At 40.9% G+C, this 14,580-nt stretch overlaps 1 protein-coding gene across 2 annotated transcripts; it reads right to left on the bottom strand.

Annotated features, from left to right (window-relative positions):
* Positions 1-4,594: 4,594 nt before the first annotated feature.
* On the bottom strand, positions 4,595-13,464 carry seh1l (SEH1-like (S. cerevisiae)). Of its 2 annotated transcripts, none has more exons than XM_068324493.1 (9): positions 13,052-13,464; positions 12,279-12,329; positions 11,613-11,759; positions 10,699-10,910; positions 9,306-9,404; positions 9,090-9,230; positions 8,469-8,623; positions 7,029-7,182; positions 4,595-4,893 (listed from the first exon to the last, which is right to left on the bottom strand). In XM_068324493.1, the coding sequence occupies exons 1-9, from the start codon at positions 13,160-13,162 to the stop codon at positions 4,713-4,715; spliced, it is 1,251 nt and encodes a 416-aa protein (XP_068180594.1). In that variant the 5' UTR covers positions 13,163-13,464; the 3' UTR covers positions 4,595-4,712. The 2 variants fall into 2 exon arrangements, with proteins under 2 accessions (XP_068180594.1, XP_068180595.1); XM_068324494.1 differs by lacking the exon at positions 13,052-13,464 and adding an exon at positions 12,411-13,001.
* Between the last annotated feature and the right edge of the window lie 1,116 nt (positions 13,465-14,580).

The raw sequence follows: 14,580 nt of genomic DNA, 5'->3' as shown, positions 1-14,580 counted from the left end.
TTACTTAAGTGGTGATTCACAAGACCAAAATATGCTTTCTTCTCCTGTTATTCACCAACTGAGGAATATGCGAGGTCAACCAAAGAAGTTTTTAACAATAATCTATTCAGACTGCTGTCAGATTTCAAAAAGTCCTATCATTCTTATGAGATCATTATGCGTGGAGACTTCAATGCTACGATAAGAACCGACAGCCCAGGTGACAGGTTGCATTGGGAGGAACAACAATGAGAACCCAACAAGTTTCAATGGGAACCAACTACTCGAGGTGGCTGACAACAACTCACCATATATCCTGAATTCCATGTTTGACACCAGAAATGGTGCACATGGGTGGAACTACAAGTCCTGTAAAGGGTACGAACGGCACCTAGACCACACCATGGGTGAATGGTATGTTAAAAGAACAACAAGGAATTGCAAATCAAACACCAGTGTTTGTGACTCATTTCAATCAGACCACAGAATTGTTATGCTAGATGTTAATGTTTCCAACCAAAAGAAGACAGCTTGAGATCTCCAATAAGAGATCAGTAAAGCCTCGTCATGTTCCTAGTGACAGGTACACCTTAACATACACCTTCTCTGAGAATCTGACAACATATAGTACAGCCAGTTGACGAACTGTTAGAAGGCCTACCAACATCTGAAAAATAATGTTAATCCTGTATCATCAACCACAAGATAGTGGATGCTATAACCGAGGCTTCAACAGATATCATCCCACAGACAGAAAGAGTCCAATTCTAAGCCCTGGGCCAACAAAGATTCCCTAAAATTGGTTGCCAAATGACTAGTGTCACATGCACAGATAGATAAGAAAGAACTCTCAAATGTAATTTCCCCTTGGGGATCAATAAAGTGTATCTTCTTCTTCTTCTTCTTCTTCTTCTCTAAGGAGATAAGAACCACTGTAGACCTGCACCTCCGAGCCCACCATTATCACCCCTCATCTATCCATCGGCTGGGGTCCTGCTTGAATTTACCAACAACATGATGGGGAACATGTACTGAAGGCAACCACCCCAATGTTCTAACTATAACCATAAAGACACTGACTCTATCTGGCCTATCTGCCACTCACTCTCTGTGTCTTTCTCTTACCCTGTCCTGATCTTCCTTTTATTTATTTTTATTTATTTTCCACCCAACCGGTCGAGGCGGATGGCCGCCCAAAAGAGTCTGGGTCCTGTCCGGAGTTTCTTCCTCATCGCGGGTAGTTTTTCCCCACCACCGTCTCTGATGCTCTGGAGGGTTCAGTTGGGTTTTTCTGTCTGTTAAAAAATTTTGAAATGTCTGCTGCTATGATTAAGTGCTATATAAATAAAACTTGATAAACTTAATTGAAGAAAAATGTGCATTTCACTCAAGGGAGTATTTCAAGGAAAAGTTAAGAAAGATCAATTTGGCCAGTGACAAATGAAACACAGAGGAAGAATTCTGCCTTGCTAAGAGACACACGTCCCTGCTGAGAAAGCTTTGAAAGAACATGCAGTTTATTCACCCCATGAAATAACAAAACGACTTCACACCGCTCCTCGGTCACTGAGAATTCCAGTAGCAGCTGAGCTTGTACACCCTAAAGAATTTCCTCAGATGCTTCAAGAAGACCTGACTGTTGTGGATGAGAGTCCTCCAGACACCTTGGGACTCATCTTCGTTTCAAAAAGCTTAGCAATGGGAAATGCCAGGGCACAGAAGACATCTATGCAGAACAAATCAAGTACTCCCAATCTACACAACTTTTGAAATATTTAGTTTATTTGTTAAGTCTTACAAGGACATGCCTGAACATCCCAAGTGTGTGGCTCATCTCTACAATAAATTGATTTCATAAAAAAGGTTTTAAATGCCTCGCCAAAAACTACCATGGTTGGTCAGTAATAGCAACAATGTCCAAAATCCTGCCAGTTATTTAGGATTGATAGCATAAGGATGATCTATTAGATACAGTAATTTTGCTGAATACATATTTTGGATTCAGGAAAAATGGATCCACGTGTGACGTCATATACATCACTGGACACATTCTTGAGAAGAAAACAAAATCACTATTCCTCTGTTTTATTGCCCTTAAAGCAGTGTATGATTGGATACTGTGTGAAGAACTAATCTGTGTGCTAGAAATCTGATTGTCCCATCCTAAATTGGGGTCTATTCTGAGGCTTTTCTACACTGGTACAAAGGCACGCATCAACGGTACTGTGAAACATTTGGAAAGGTTTGTCAGATGCTAGCACGGAGCTCTCAAAAGCTCTGTAATTTTCAACATATACATGGACTTTGTTCTTAGGTGTGAAAAATATTAAATAAAGGAGAACTTTCCAGACACTGGCATTGCTGTTGAAGAGTATGAGATGCCAAATGAAGTGATTTTCAGAAGAGAGCAGCAGCAACGGGATATAAAAGAGTGACTTAAGTTTTATATGCGGATGATGTGGTGGTTTTCTGTGATTTTATCAAAGAACTCAGTCAAATCCTCGCTATACATGAGAAGACATATTCAAAATTTGGACTGAAAATGTCATATTTAAAATCTGAGGCCATCGCTTTGAAGATTTTTGTTACCTCAAACAGCTGATATGAACACAGAAAAGTTGACTGCTGAACTACGCTCAAGAAATACCTCAGCATTAAAAAAAATGAAACACTGATGATATATATGGTTACATACATGAACAGTACTCCCTCATTACTCGAGGTTAATGCGTTCCACGAACCACACGCAAATAACGAATTCCGCGATATAAACGTTTATGAACCCACCCATACTGATATTAAACCTCCTCTCTGTATTACCTTTTCCCACACTCTGATAGACTGTCTGAAGCACTTTTGTGTCACATGGAATGGCGTTGCTTTCCAAGATTCACGGAACGTAGCGCACTTCTGGATGCAGCCAGCCAATAGAATGCTCATACGGTATCACGTGACTACCTACCAAACATCCGCGATGAGGTGAAGTCGCGAGTTTTGATGCATGACTGTGCGAGGGTGCACTGTATTCAGATCCTAATTGTGTGCGTCAGAGTGTCTACACTACGAAATCCAAACTCACGGGTTTACAGCAGCTGACCTTCAAAAAATCGAAAATGTCTGACATGGTGACCAGAGCATATGCAAGAAAAAAACAGTCCCACCCACTCCCAACAAAAGACAGGCATAGACCCTGCCCCACAAGTCCAGGGGGAGAACAACTGGGCGTATCACATATCAAATGACAAGCTGTGGGACATCACAAACACTCGTCACATAACAGAATTCTGCCTAACACAGTATCTAAAATACACGGCCCATGTGTGTCGTTTAGAGAACAATGCTTAACAAAAGCAGACATTATTTGACAAGTGAACACCCAATAAAACCTGGACGGCAATAGAAAAAATACTTGGTTTGGACAGAACACAAATATGGAGAACAATGATGGATAGCGCTGACTTCCTCCAACTGTTAGATAGATTGACCCTCCGGTCGCACCCAAGGGCCCAGAATAGGCCATCAGGGGAACTCTCATGATGATGAGTCAGGAGAAGTCTGACCAGATGTGGTCTTTATGTAGAAATTGCAGCCAAAGTCATACATCCAATGTGGAAACAGGATTTAGTGACTTAAATGTCATGGAGACTGTCTGGAATTACATGAAGCCACAGAAGGATGCTCAGGAGATATGTGGTTTGTTCTCCAACAACCTACCTTCCAGGATCCTTCAAAAATGGCATCCAAGTGCTTCTAGAAATATTGATACTGTCTTGATGGCATCAGGTCCTCACACCAAATATCAATGTCAATTTTTTTGTGACCGCTGGAATTATTTGATTAAAAAATATATAGTTTTGAAAGAATTCTTACTTTATCATCACACCTGTCCAAACCATTTTACATAGTCATTAAGTGCCAAAAGATGTCATTCTCTGAACAAAGATTCAAAATTACATTTGTTCCAACAAAATAGATCTAATTTTGACAAAAGATCTACCGATGGATCATGTGCCATTTCTACACAGGCTGTCTCACACGACACTCATTCATGAGTAAATGTGCAGTTTTTAAAGTAAAAAATCACTTATTATAACCCAGTATTTCCTCCATTTTCAACCATGTACACTTCCAAACGACCATAAGCACTGTGGTAAATACATTTTGTCTGCATGGGCTGATAGCTGGGGCTGACATTCATTCACAGAAATTATTATTCATTCTAAAATACAGATGACCCTACCTCATTAATTGGTTCCAGGAGACACAACAGAAGTTGAAGAATGACACAAGTCCTACTCACTTGTTTCTAGGCTAAACAGAAAATAACTGAACTGTATTTTATGAATACATTTTCAACAATACTTGGTTAGTACAAATTTTTTAAGCTTACAAACGAATGTTGTTGTTTTTTAATCTAGTTCTGAAAAAAAGTCTAACTTGAACAGAATTTGGGAAAGTTTACCATATATCACAGGCGTTTTATCAACGAATGATAAAATAAAAGCCCTTTCTAAGGTTATAAAACAAGAACGACATAACTCGAACCAACGCAAACCAAGGTGTACCTGTGTTTCATTAATTGTCTTCCTAGCCAAAGAATGTATTTTTCACAATGTGGCAGAGTTAATTCCTTTATTAATTTATGCACAGGAAAAAACATTAGAAAAACAGAAATTAAAAGTCTTCAGATATAAACGGCAGTGCAGCTCAACCCTTTTCTGGTAATAAAAGTCTTAAATCCCCTCCCTGTCATTCTCTGGTAAAGGCAACAGTGCTCTGGAGAGTCTGCGGGTCAGAATCTGTGGGTGAGGCTGCATGGGCTCAGCATCGCAGTGCTCTATAAGGGAGGAGGGAGGCAGCAGGTGACCACTCCTGGTCCCCACTGTGGGAGGATCCAGAGGCGGAAAGAAATACCTGAAGCAACAGAAAACAGGAAAAGACAGACGAGAAAATACACGAATGGAGAAGATGACAATGAAATTTGTGGAGGAGAATAATTATGGAAGTAGAAATAAGAGATTGAAATGTGCTCAGCAAACGAAGAGAGCAGAAGAGAATACTGGGTGGAGTAGTGAGAAGCCAAGAAGACAGAACCATGCTGTTGATGTAACCGAGTCTTCAGCTCATACACGTCAGCTGCAGAGACTGTGTGCCGATACAGGGGAGGCATTAGTAATACACGGGGTCCTGGTATATCTTTGGAGAGGTCAGCTGTCGCATGGGAGGGGCAAAGGGAGCTCTCTTGCCAATCCTGCATGCAACAAGCAGTAACATACCACATTACCTCAACACACCCAACTCATTTGTCACACAGGGAATAGGAATAGAAAACCCTTAATACATAAAGTTTATTACAAAAACATTGCAAAATAAAACGTAGCTGTATTACTTAACACAGAATATCAAAAATTACTGGGGGGGGGGGGCTGTACCAAACGTCTTTTTCTTCACTCAAAACTTCAGCTGAAAGTTTGAATGAATCTTCATGTTTTGAAGTCATAAAGGCAGATAAATGTTTGGGGTTTTTTTTCCAACTAACAGCTGAAGGATGCTAGCAGATCACACCGATGCTCCTCACAGGTGTACTTTGACCATTGGAAGAGTGAAACGGCTGAAGATGGATCATGACACTGTTCTCTGTCAATGTTCCAACCACACAACACACTGTTACAAATCTGTAGCATTTGCGAATATAAAATGCCGCGATAGTCAAATGTGATCATGTTGTCTTATACAACGTTAGAGATTTTGGCTTTTGGATATCAACATAGTCGAGTATTTGAAAATTTGAGCAGGATTTGACTTCTGAATTGTATTGTGAACACTAAAGGTGAAACAGTGTTTGGTACAGCCTAAAAACACCTGTGTGACTCAGGTTACAGGTGGCACCAGAGTTAAGTTAAAACCAACCAGAATGGATGAGTGCTAATACAGAGGTTATATAAAGCTAGAGGTTAACAGGTCAGATGAATATAAATACAGCCACAAACCAGCTCAGATCAATCAGCGTCAGCTCAAGCCTGTTTGATCACCGACACCACTTCCGCTGATTTTTGGAATTAAAATTTTAAAACGAGTTCATTTAACTTTTAACTTTCTGCACATACTCTAGTTACGAATTACAGCGACAATACTGCACGTTTGCCCCCCCTACCTCGGCCCACAGGTTGTGTGGAATCTTGTGAGCAGTGGGTAGTTTTTGTTCAATTAGAAGGAAGGTAACGTGGAAGGATCAAACGTTGCTGACTCCAGACCCTGATCCCCACCAAAATAGAACAAGTTCTCTCCGTCTCAGCCTCTACAAAATTGAGAAATTCATTTTTTTTGACCAATCCTGTTTGTCACAGTTCTACAGTTTCTTCTGGATGTAGATCACAGCTCGAGCTGAAGCTGGTCAGTTTCATTCCTCATCAACTGAACTTCCTGTAAAACAAACCATGTGCTACTTCATAATTCAAAGCTGACGTTGTGTCTCCATACATGTCCTGGCTGTATTCATACCCATACTAGCGGACGTTATTTCAAACTGTCCTGCACAGCAAAGAGTTTGGCAACACTTAAAGCTCATGGATATATATTCAAAACTGTAAAAACAGCAAATCGCTAAACTTTGAATCTTGTGGATTTTTAGGGCGGAAATATTCTCTGATATGTAGGAAAAAGTGAAGATAATCAAACTGAATGCTACCAAACAGTCCAGCTCCAGCATTCAAAATAAAAGTCACATCAAAATTATATAAAACAGTTTTATTTTACTTTTAATCTCAGAAAAATGTTGAGACCTAACTCTGACAATGAAGAGTGGAAACCATTCCAAGAACACGCATCAGTACAGAAGAGAACACCACATTCAATCCCCGGGTTGGTGCTGAAAACCTGGACGCCGGAAGCCAAGCTCTTTGCATGAGTGCAACATTTGGTCAGCGTGGGCCATGAATTTTGTCAGTGAGCAGCTGCAGTCCCACTCAGTGTGAGGCATATTAGGATGTCAGTTCTGACTGGGTCAGGCTCGCTTGGGTGAGTGGCGTCAGCTGCACCACACCACCTACCTTCCTGCAGACATGCCGTTCAAGGCATTCTGGGAGGTGAGGACAGAGGAGCCCACTATGGTGCTCATGGCCGTGGGCTGGCCGGACGAGCCCGTGAGTGGGCTGCCGTCTCCTTTCAGGATGCCGGTGCACTTCCAGTTGTCCATGTAGTTTGCTGCAGAGGGACACACAGGGTTAAAATAAGGTCAATGGGGTTGTCTTAACGTTGGAGGCATTGATATTTTTATGAATAAAAACTGAAATGAAAAACTGCTGATTGATAATAATAATCAATATAATATCTCAAAATATCTCCTGTCAATGAAAATCTTTTAATTTTTCTTACACTCGACAGCCTCACGTTAAACGTGGACAGAGTGGGCTTAATGAAAAGCACTCCGGTTAATTTACTGGTTTGAGTTTATAGAAAATGAATAATCAAAAGAACATATGAAATGAATGAAAGGCAAAATGAAATGAAAAAACAAACAAACATTGGACTGAAAATTTTGCTGCTGCCACAAACAACCTGTCAGAAAAGACAGGGGGTGAAGGGTAACAGTTTTTCCAGAGTCCACCGTCCCCTACTAGACTGACATCAATGGGACCTTCAGCCAGAGTCACCTGATAACTAGTGACATCACAGGGTGTGCTACGACGTGGGAGCAGTAATGAAACAATAGCTCCCCTCAGTGACACAAGAAGGAATCAATACTCACAGAGTCATCCTCAGGTTCTTTTAACCGTGTTTACACACATGTAAGCATTACTGGTGGAAGTAAATCTATTTTAGTAGGAGTCAATGTTTTTATCTGGATGATTCTGTAATACACGTTCACCTAGGCTTGCCTCCTTTCCAGTTACGTCGTTCTAGATTTTGCGTCAGTTTTAACAAAAAAAAACCCCCAAAAAATACACGGAAAAATAAAAATGAAGTTTTTCATTTTACTCCACTTTATATGTGTCTGCCACTAATAGTGAAATCATTAAATCCCAAGTGAACCATTAAAAGCACATAATATGTTAATGTACTATAAGTAAGAATAAAAACATATATTATTAGCCCATAGCAAACCCCGTGACCCACAATGTGGAAGAAGCGGCTGACGATGAGATGGTGACGTTGTGTGCTATATTAAAAAATAAAATGTAATTGTTTGTAAGCTTAAATTAGATTAATATTAACCAAATATTATTGAAAATGTATTTATAAATAAAATTCAGCACAGAACTGTGAATGGTTATCTTCAGTTTAACCCAGAGACTAGTTCATTTAACTTACACGTCTTCTTTTGACTGACCTCGGGTCTCCTGGCGTAAACGGAGGTAAACCGGTACTTCAACAGAGTCCTCTGACAAACAGTTAAAGAGTTCTACTTTTTCTGTGCCAATGGCTTTGAGCCTTGGAATGTTAAACTGTGAAGTGAAACAAGCTGCACATAAAGCCCGACTGACTCCCACCTTTCCAGAGGCGCACACAGCCATCATCCCCCGAGGAGGCCAGCAGCGTGCTGGTGATGTTCCAGCTGACTCGCCACACCTGGGAGTTGTGGTTGTCGAACTGGGCCACAATCTGCACCTCAAACTTGGTCGGTCCTGCAGACGTGCTCTCCTTCCTGTTGGGGTGGAGACAAGTTAGAGATGCTGAGCTGACCTGGACGTTGTCCTCCGTCTGTCAAATCAGCTTTAAACTTCTCCAGCTGTCTATCTGGTCAACATCTCCATATGTAACTCCAGACACACCGTGTCAGAATTCAGTGATCTTTTCACAACTACGGTGACCTCCGTGTCCGATGAGTCAAGTTACAAGTAAATTGTTTTTAAGACCATAATGATTAACAAATATTATTTTGAAAAGCACACAGTATTATTATTTTCATGACACACATCAACGATTTTTTTCCATGCTGGTTTCATTTGGCAGTTTTGTTGTTGCACCATTAATATAATACAGAAACACAATTTGAAACTTGTCCAAACTGTACTGAAGACAATTTCTGACCTAAAGCTGGAAGGACTTTACAATGACCTACAGAAACAACTCAGACATTAGAGAGAGAGAGAAAGGAAACAATTAGTCACCTCATGGGAACAAGCTTAAAGATCCTGACGTCTTTCGTTGCGATGGCGAGCACGTGGAAAGATCTCCCCAAGTTTGGAGCGAATGCAATGTCATGGACCGCATCGGTGACCGTCATCAGTGTCTCTGCTTTAGCATATTTCCTTTGTAGAAAAGAATGTCAATAACTGTGCAAAAAAGAACTGCTTGATGTTGACACAAACACCGAGTGCACCAACCTTGTGTTCTCATTATACTCGTAGATCTGAACCTTCCCGCCGTACGTCACGTTACTGTCGTCACTGCCAACGGCAAACATTGGTGGGTGGGCACGAGAGCTGGATGAGAGGGAGGGAAAACACATGGTTACACTGACGAATAATCTATGTCAACCAACGGGCTGCTGGGAGGTCAAAGGTCATAGCTTTAAAGCCCAGCAGTTAGAGAACATGTTCAAAAAAGGTCAAGATGCAGAAATTGTACCATTTGTCTGGTCTGCCAAAATGTTAAAAAATTCCCAGGGTAATAAATATTAAGGAATAGTTTTCTGCTTTTTAATGTCATTAAATCTTAATAAAGTTTGTAAATTGATTCTATTTCTGTTCCATGCCTTCACTAGAAGACGGTATGAACACTGACCAAAGACGCTGCTGTTACCAACCGTCATTCATCACATAGCCTGGGATCAACAGCGCCTGTGTTCCGACCTGTGCCCTGTGGGTTTTTGGCACACTTCAATGTATTTCACAAATGAAACCTAAGACATTTGGTGTGTTAAGCTGTAATTCTATCTTTCAGCTGAGAAATGATGAAGCACCTGAAGGCAATGCGGCTCTTTCACCTGTGATGTATGGCTATAGGACATGTGAGCATTGGGGAGAATCTAGGCTGAAGTGAGTATTAGGTTTCAGACAAGACGCCCCAGATATCGGTCACATCACACACTTTGATTTTGTACGATGAGCTGAGATCAAAGAATAAATCCACGTGTAAAAAAACTGTGCCTGTTGAAAAATGATTAGGCTTACTACTCAGTCATGGAAGATTAATAATAGTAACTCAAGGGTAGTTTTTCCATGGTGTGCATGGCAGAAAAACCACTGCCAAAAAGGATAAGTTGCATGTTCTGACATGAATTTACCACATCCAGTACATTCATGTTTACTTCTTGTGTTCCTGCATAAAATGTTCATTTATAGATTAAAGCACACTTTATTATCCACACAAACGGGGAAATTATCTTTAGTTAATTATAATTAGTTATCAAATCAGTGAAATATATTTTCTATATTGTTAAAAATGGTTCTTAAAAATATCAGGAAACACTGAAAGCTGCCTCAGAATTTCACAGACAACAGTATTTTTTCTCTAAAACAAAGATTTCAGAATTATTGTCATGATTAGATGTAGATCAGAATTTCTCTCCTGAAAACCCTGGACTAAGGTGTCTTATTTCTACTTGAAAGAACATGAACAAGGAGTCAAAGTGAATCATAGTGAAAGGTTTCTGTGCAGTTATTTGACTGAATATTACAGCAGTGAGACACAGTACGACTAGAACTGGAGGTTAGAACATTGGATAGTTTTTACATCAACAGAAGTCGGAGATGCAGAGCAAGCCGTCGGTCTAACCTGGACGGGTTCCAGGAGATGCAGCTGCAGCTGAGCTTGCAGGAGATCTCGTGCTGCAGCGACCACTGACTCAGGTTCATCACGTCAGGAGCCTCGTAGATCCTCACCACCCCGTCTGCAGAGCAGGTGGTCAGCATCAGGCCCATGTGTTTAGGAGCGAACTTCACATCCGTCACCGACGTCCGACTGTCCACTAGTGTGGTTCTCTTTATCTAAAACAAAACATGGAATACGTGCATCTCATCTTATATCACACAGGAGACTATAGCAGCAAACAAAACTCAGTTTGAATTCCATCGTAATTCCATGATTGTGTGATCACACATTTCTTTTCTTTAACCAAAACATATCTCAGGGAGTTCAGAATCAGAATTTGATGAAATAGTCCATTATGTAATAGATCAAGAAAGTGTTTACAGATATGGGTATAAATGAGGATTCTGAATCCCTTCTACATTTTTAGGTGCTGCAAGATTGGGCCTTCATTCATTTGCAAGTACCAAACAAAATTCCGAGATGAGCAACAAAATTAGACAGAACCGAGGACAGCCAACTCATGGTGCTACCCTAAATGTCTGACTGGATCCAGATCCAGAATATGATGAGTATTTGAAAGGTAGAAGTATGTATTGGCTCAGAGTAAGTCAGACAGAGGTGTGAAGACATGACTGTCACAAGTATGTAGCTGAGATAAAGATGATTGAGTGTCATTCAAAAGGATTTCCTGTATCTGTGAAAGGTATGAAAATCTACCTAAACAGAAAATATATTGTGATCTGCCACAAAGAAAGGTCTGATCTTTGTCACCTATAAACTACTGTCATGACTTCAAATGCTAGCAGAGAAGGTGGTGATCTCCTCACAGTGACACAAAATGGAATGCTTTGTTAGATGGATGGTGGAGATGCACAAACCCAGTGGCTAAGTCCTCTCTGCTTGTCGTTGGATTCCCCTACAATCTCCTCCCAGACAGCAGCCGTCCTGTCGAAGGAGCAGGACGCCAGGACCTGGCCGAATTCTGGGTGAGCCCAAGTCACTCTCCACACCGACCCGCTGTGTGTCTGCACAGATCAGAGGTAGCCTCACGTCAGTGAGCACCAACACACGATGGAGAGTGCATGAGAACAACAGACACAGAGTGACACAATTGTAAAAACATTCTTACATATAAAAAGTTGTTATACAATTACTGTGGTTTACTCTCTTGTCCAGTTAAAACACATCAGGCTGCAAGGAGTTATTAGGTCCCGCTTCAAAGCGGTGACCTATGGTTATTGTCAGTTCGTCCATCCGTTTGTACACCAAATATCTTCATTACCATTGCAGACAGAACGACGAAACAAAAAGAACATCACTCGGGCGGCAAAGGGGATGAAAATGAGATGATGACCTTGACCTTGAGAAAACTAGGTCAAGGTCAAATTTCAACTTTTGTACATTCAGGAACAGAATAAGATAGGGAAAGAGAAAGCCAGTGTGACTAAGACCATAGGTCAGAGCATTAGCTTTGATCTTTGCAAGTAATTCAGGGTACATTTTTGAATTCATGGGGTGTCGCAGGCTGTGACTGCCCTGTTTACCTTCCAGCTGGCGGTGCAGAGCCACTCTCCGTTCTCACTTTTGTCCCAAACCTGACAAAAACATAAAATATTAGCTGGGTAAATTAGTAAAAACTAAAACTGATCAAAGTTACCTGATGCATAAAACTTAACCATGAGGCTCTCAAACACATCCAGGAATGTGTTTAGCTCGTTAGCCCGTTGTGTTTAGCTCGTTAGCCCGTTGTGTTTAGCTCGTTAGCCCGTTGTGTTTAGCTCGTTAGCCCGTTGTGTTTAGCTCGTTAGCCCGTTGTGTTTAGCTCGTTAGCCCGTTGTGTTTAGCTCGTTAGCCCGTTGTGTTTAGCGCGTTAGCCCGTTGTGTTTAGCGCGTTAGCCCGTTGTGTTTAGCTCGTTAGCCCGTTGTGTTTAGCGCGTTAGCCCGTTGTGTTTAGCTCGTTAGCCCGTTGTGTTTAGCTCGTTAGCCCGTTGTGTTTAGCTCGTTAGCCAGTTGTGTTTAGCTCGTTAGCCCGTTGTGTTTAGCGCGTTAGCCCGTTGTGTTTAGCGCGTTAGCCCGTTGTGTTTAGCGCGTTAGCCCGTTGTGTTTAGCTCGTTAGCCCGTTGTGTTTAGCGCGTTAGCCCGTTGTGTTTAGCTCGTTAGCCCGTTGTGTTTAGCGCGTTAGCCCGTTGTGTTTAGCTCGTTAGCCCGTTGTGTTTAGCGCGTTAGCCAGATGTCCTGTTGTTGCTGATTGGGTGGCAGCGGTGCAGCTAGCTGTGGTGGCTAGGCTAACAGGAGCTAACTCGTCCCGGTTCCGTACCTTCACGCTCTGGTCACTCGAGCACGTCGCCATTCTCCGTCCGTGGAAGTCGTACGACACATCATGGATTAAATCTTTGTGATCTGCTGCGATACTCCGGGCCACAAACATGATTCCAGCTCCGAGCTCCACTGGTGCTCCAGCAGGCCTGTCGTGTGTGTGTGTGTGCCGGTGTGTGTGTTTGGCGGTTCCTCGTAGTGTGCAGTCAGCGCGGCCGCCGCCGTTCGCCACAGAGAGGCGCCTTTACACCACGTTCAGTGAAATAAAGTTTATCTATGCTTTAAATGTTGAAATTTACGTAGAAACTCTTGATATTGAACCAACCACAATTAATCTAGATAAAAAGTCAGGAAAAAGCATAACTACCGCCGACGAGAGAACATCTTGTTACACTTTTCGTGAAGAGCCGTCTGTCACCGGGTTGCCACGTTTGGTGAACGATAACCTGCATTAAACACCGGAGGTCGGCAGGCAGCATGAGAGGCTTTGAATGAACACTCTGTAGACCAATAAAAACACCCCACCATCTTTTAATTAATACCACTAAGCTTCTTCCAGAAACCCTACCTCCATTTGAATCCACATTTTATGAAAGATGAATGGTGTACACGTATCTTATTTACAATTAATTTTGAAATTACTCTAAAATGACTGATTTTTCTCGTCAGGATTTTGCTCATGGTCGATATCAAACACAATTTCTCACCACATAAATAGAGCAGACACTAAGAAGGACATGTTATATAGATGTGGAAAAAATTGTTTTGTTGGATCTTATATTACATCACATTTTTTGGTAAATTTGTATGGTCCTTTATTTACTTATGAAGAATTTTTACCAAATAAGATTTTCTTAGTGTCTGCATGCTGTTTAATTTTCAACCAAGGATAATTGCTCAACAGTTACCTTTTTTATGTTCAGCATATCCCGTAGGTGCAATTTGTTTTTCACCACTAAAGTCAATGATTTTTTTAAATGAGCCCTAAAATATATCTGGCAAGAACATATTTCAAGAATAAATTAAGAAGTATACATTAATTTGAACAGTAGTTTCTGTTATTGACAGCCTGAATCTGTCGGGAATTTCTTTTGGCAGTGCCCGAGAGTAGAAAAATTGAGGCAAAATACACATGCCTTAATTTCTGACAATAGTGGGATTAACTCATATATTGAGTAATAGTCGGTGCAATGAATTTATACAATGCATGTATTCAATTCAACACATCTGAAAATAAAAAGCAAAAAATTGTAATTGTATTTAACAGATTTGAGGTCTTCATTTAGATTTTCAGATCCCACCCCACGTTGTGTTCTTTTAGTTTTTGTTCTTTTTTCATAAAATTTTCTAAATAACATTTGATGGAATGTTGGAATTCTTATACAGTAATTGTTATATCGACAAACAAGGTTTATAACAGACTTATTATGCCTTTGCATATGATGTCCCATTTGTGGTTCTTGCATATTGTGAAAACAAAAAGAATGTAAATACTTAAATATTGTTGATTAGCTTCAACAATCAGCTATG

The sequence above is a fragment of the Antennarius striatus genome, chromosome 9 (assembly GCF_040054535.1).
Source record: "Antennarius striatus isolate MH-2024 chromosome 9, ASM4005453v1, whole genome shotgun sequence".
Classification (NCBI taxonomy): Eukaryota; Metazoa; Chordata; class Actinopteri; order Lophiiformes; family Antennariidae; genus Antennarius; species Antennarius striatus.
Note: the sequence above shows the minus strand (reverse complement) of the source record. Positions and strands in the feature narration are given on the sequence as shown.

What these genes read in the sequence shown, in the direction of transcription:
- seh1l (XM_068324493.1), bottom strand. Translation starts at nt 13,162, where the DNA reads ATGTTTGTGGCCCGGAGTATCGCAGCAGATCACAAAGATTTAATCCAT. An exon ending in TCTGCACCGCCAGCTGGAAG is followed by an intron (nt 11,760 to 12,278) that starts GTAAACAGGGCA and finishes TGATCTGTGCAG; the next exon opens with ACACACAGCGGGTCGGTGTG. An exon ending in AGAGAGGACTTAGCCACTGG is followed by an intron (nt 10,911 to 11,612) that starts GTTTGTGCATCT and finishes GTTTTGTTTTAG; the next exon opens with ATAAAGAGAACCACACTAGT.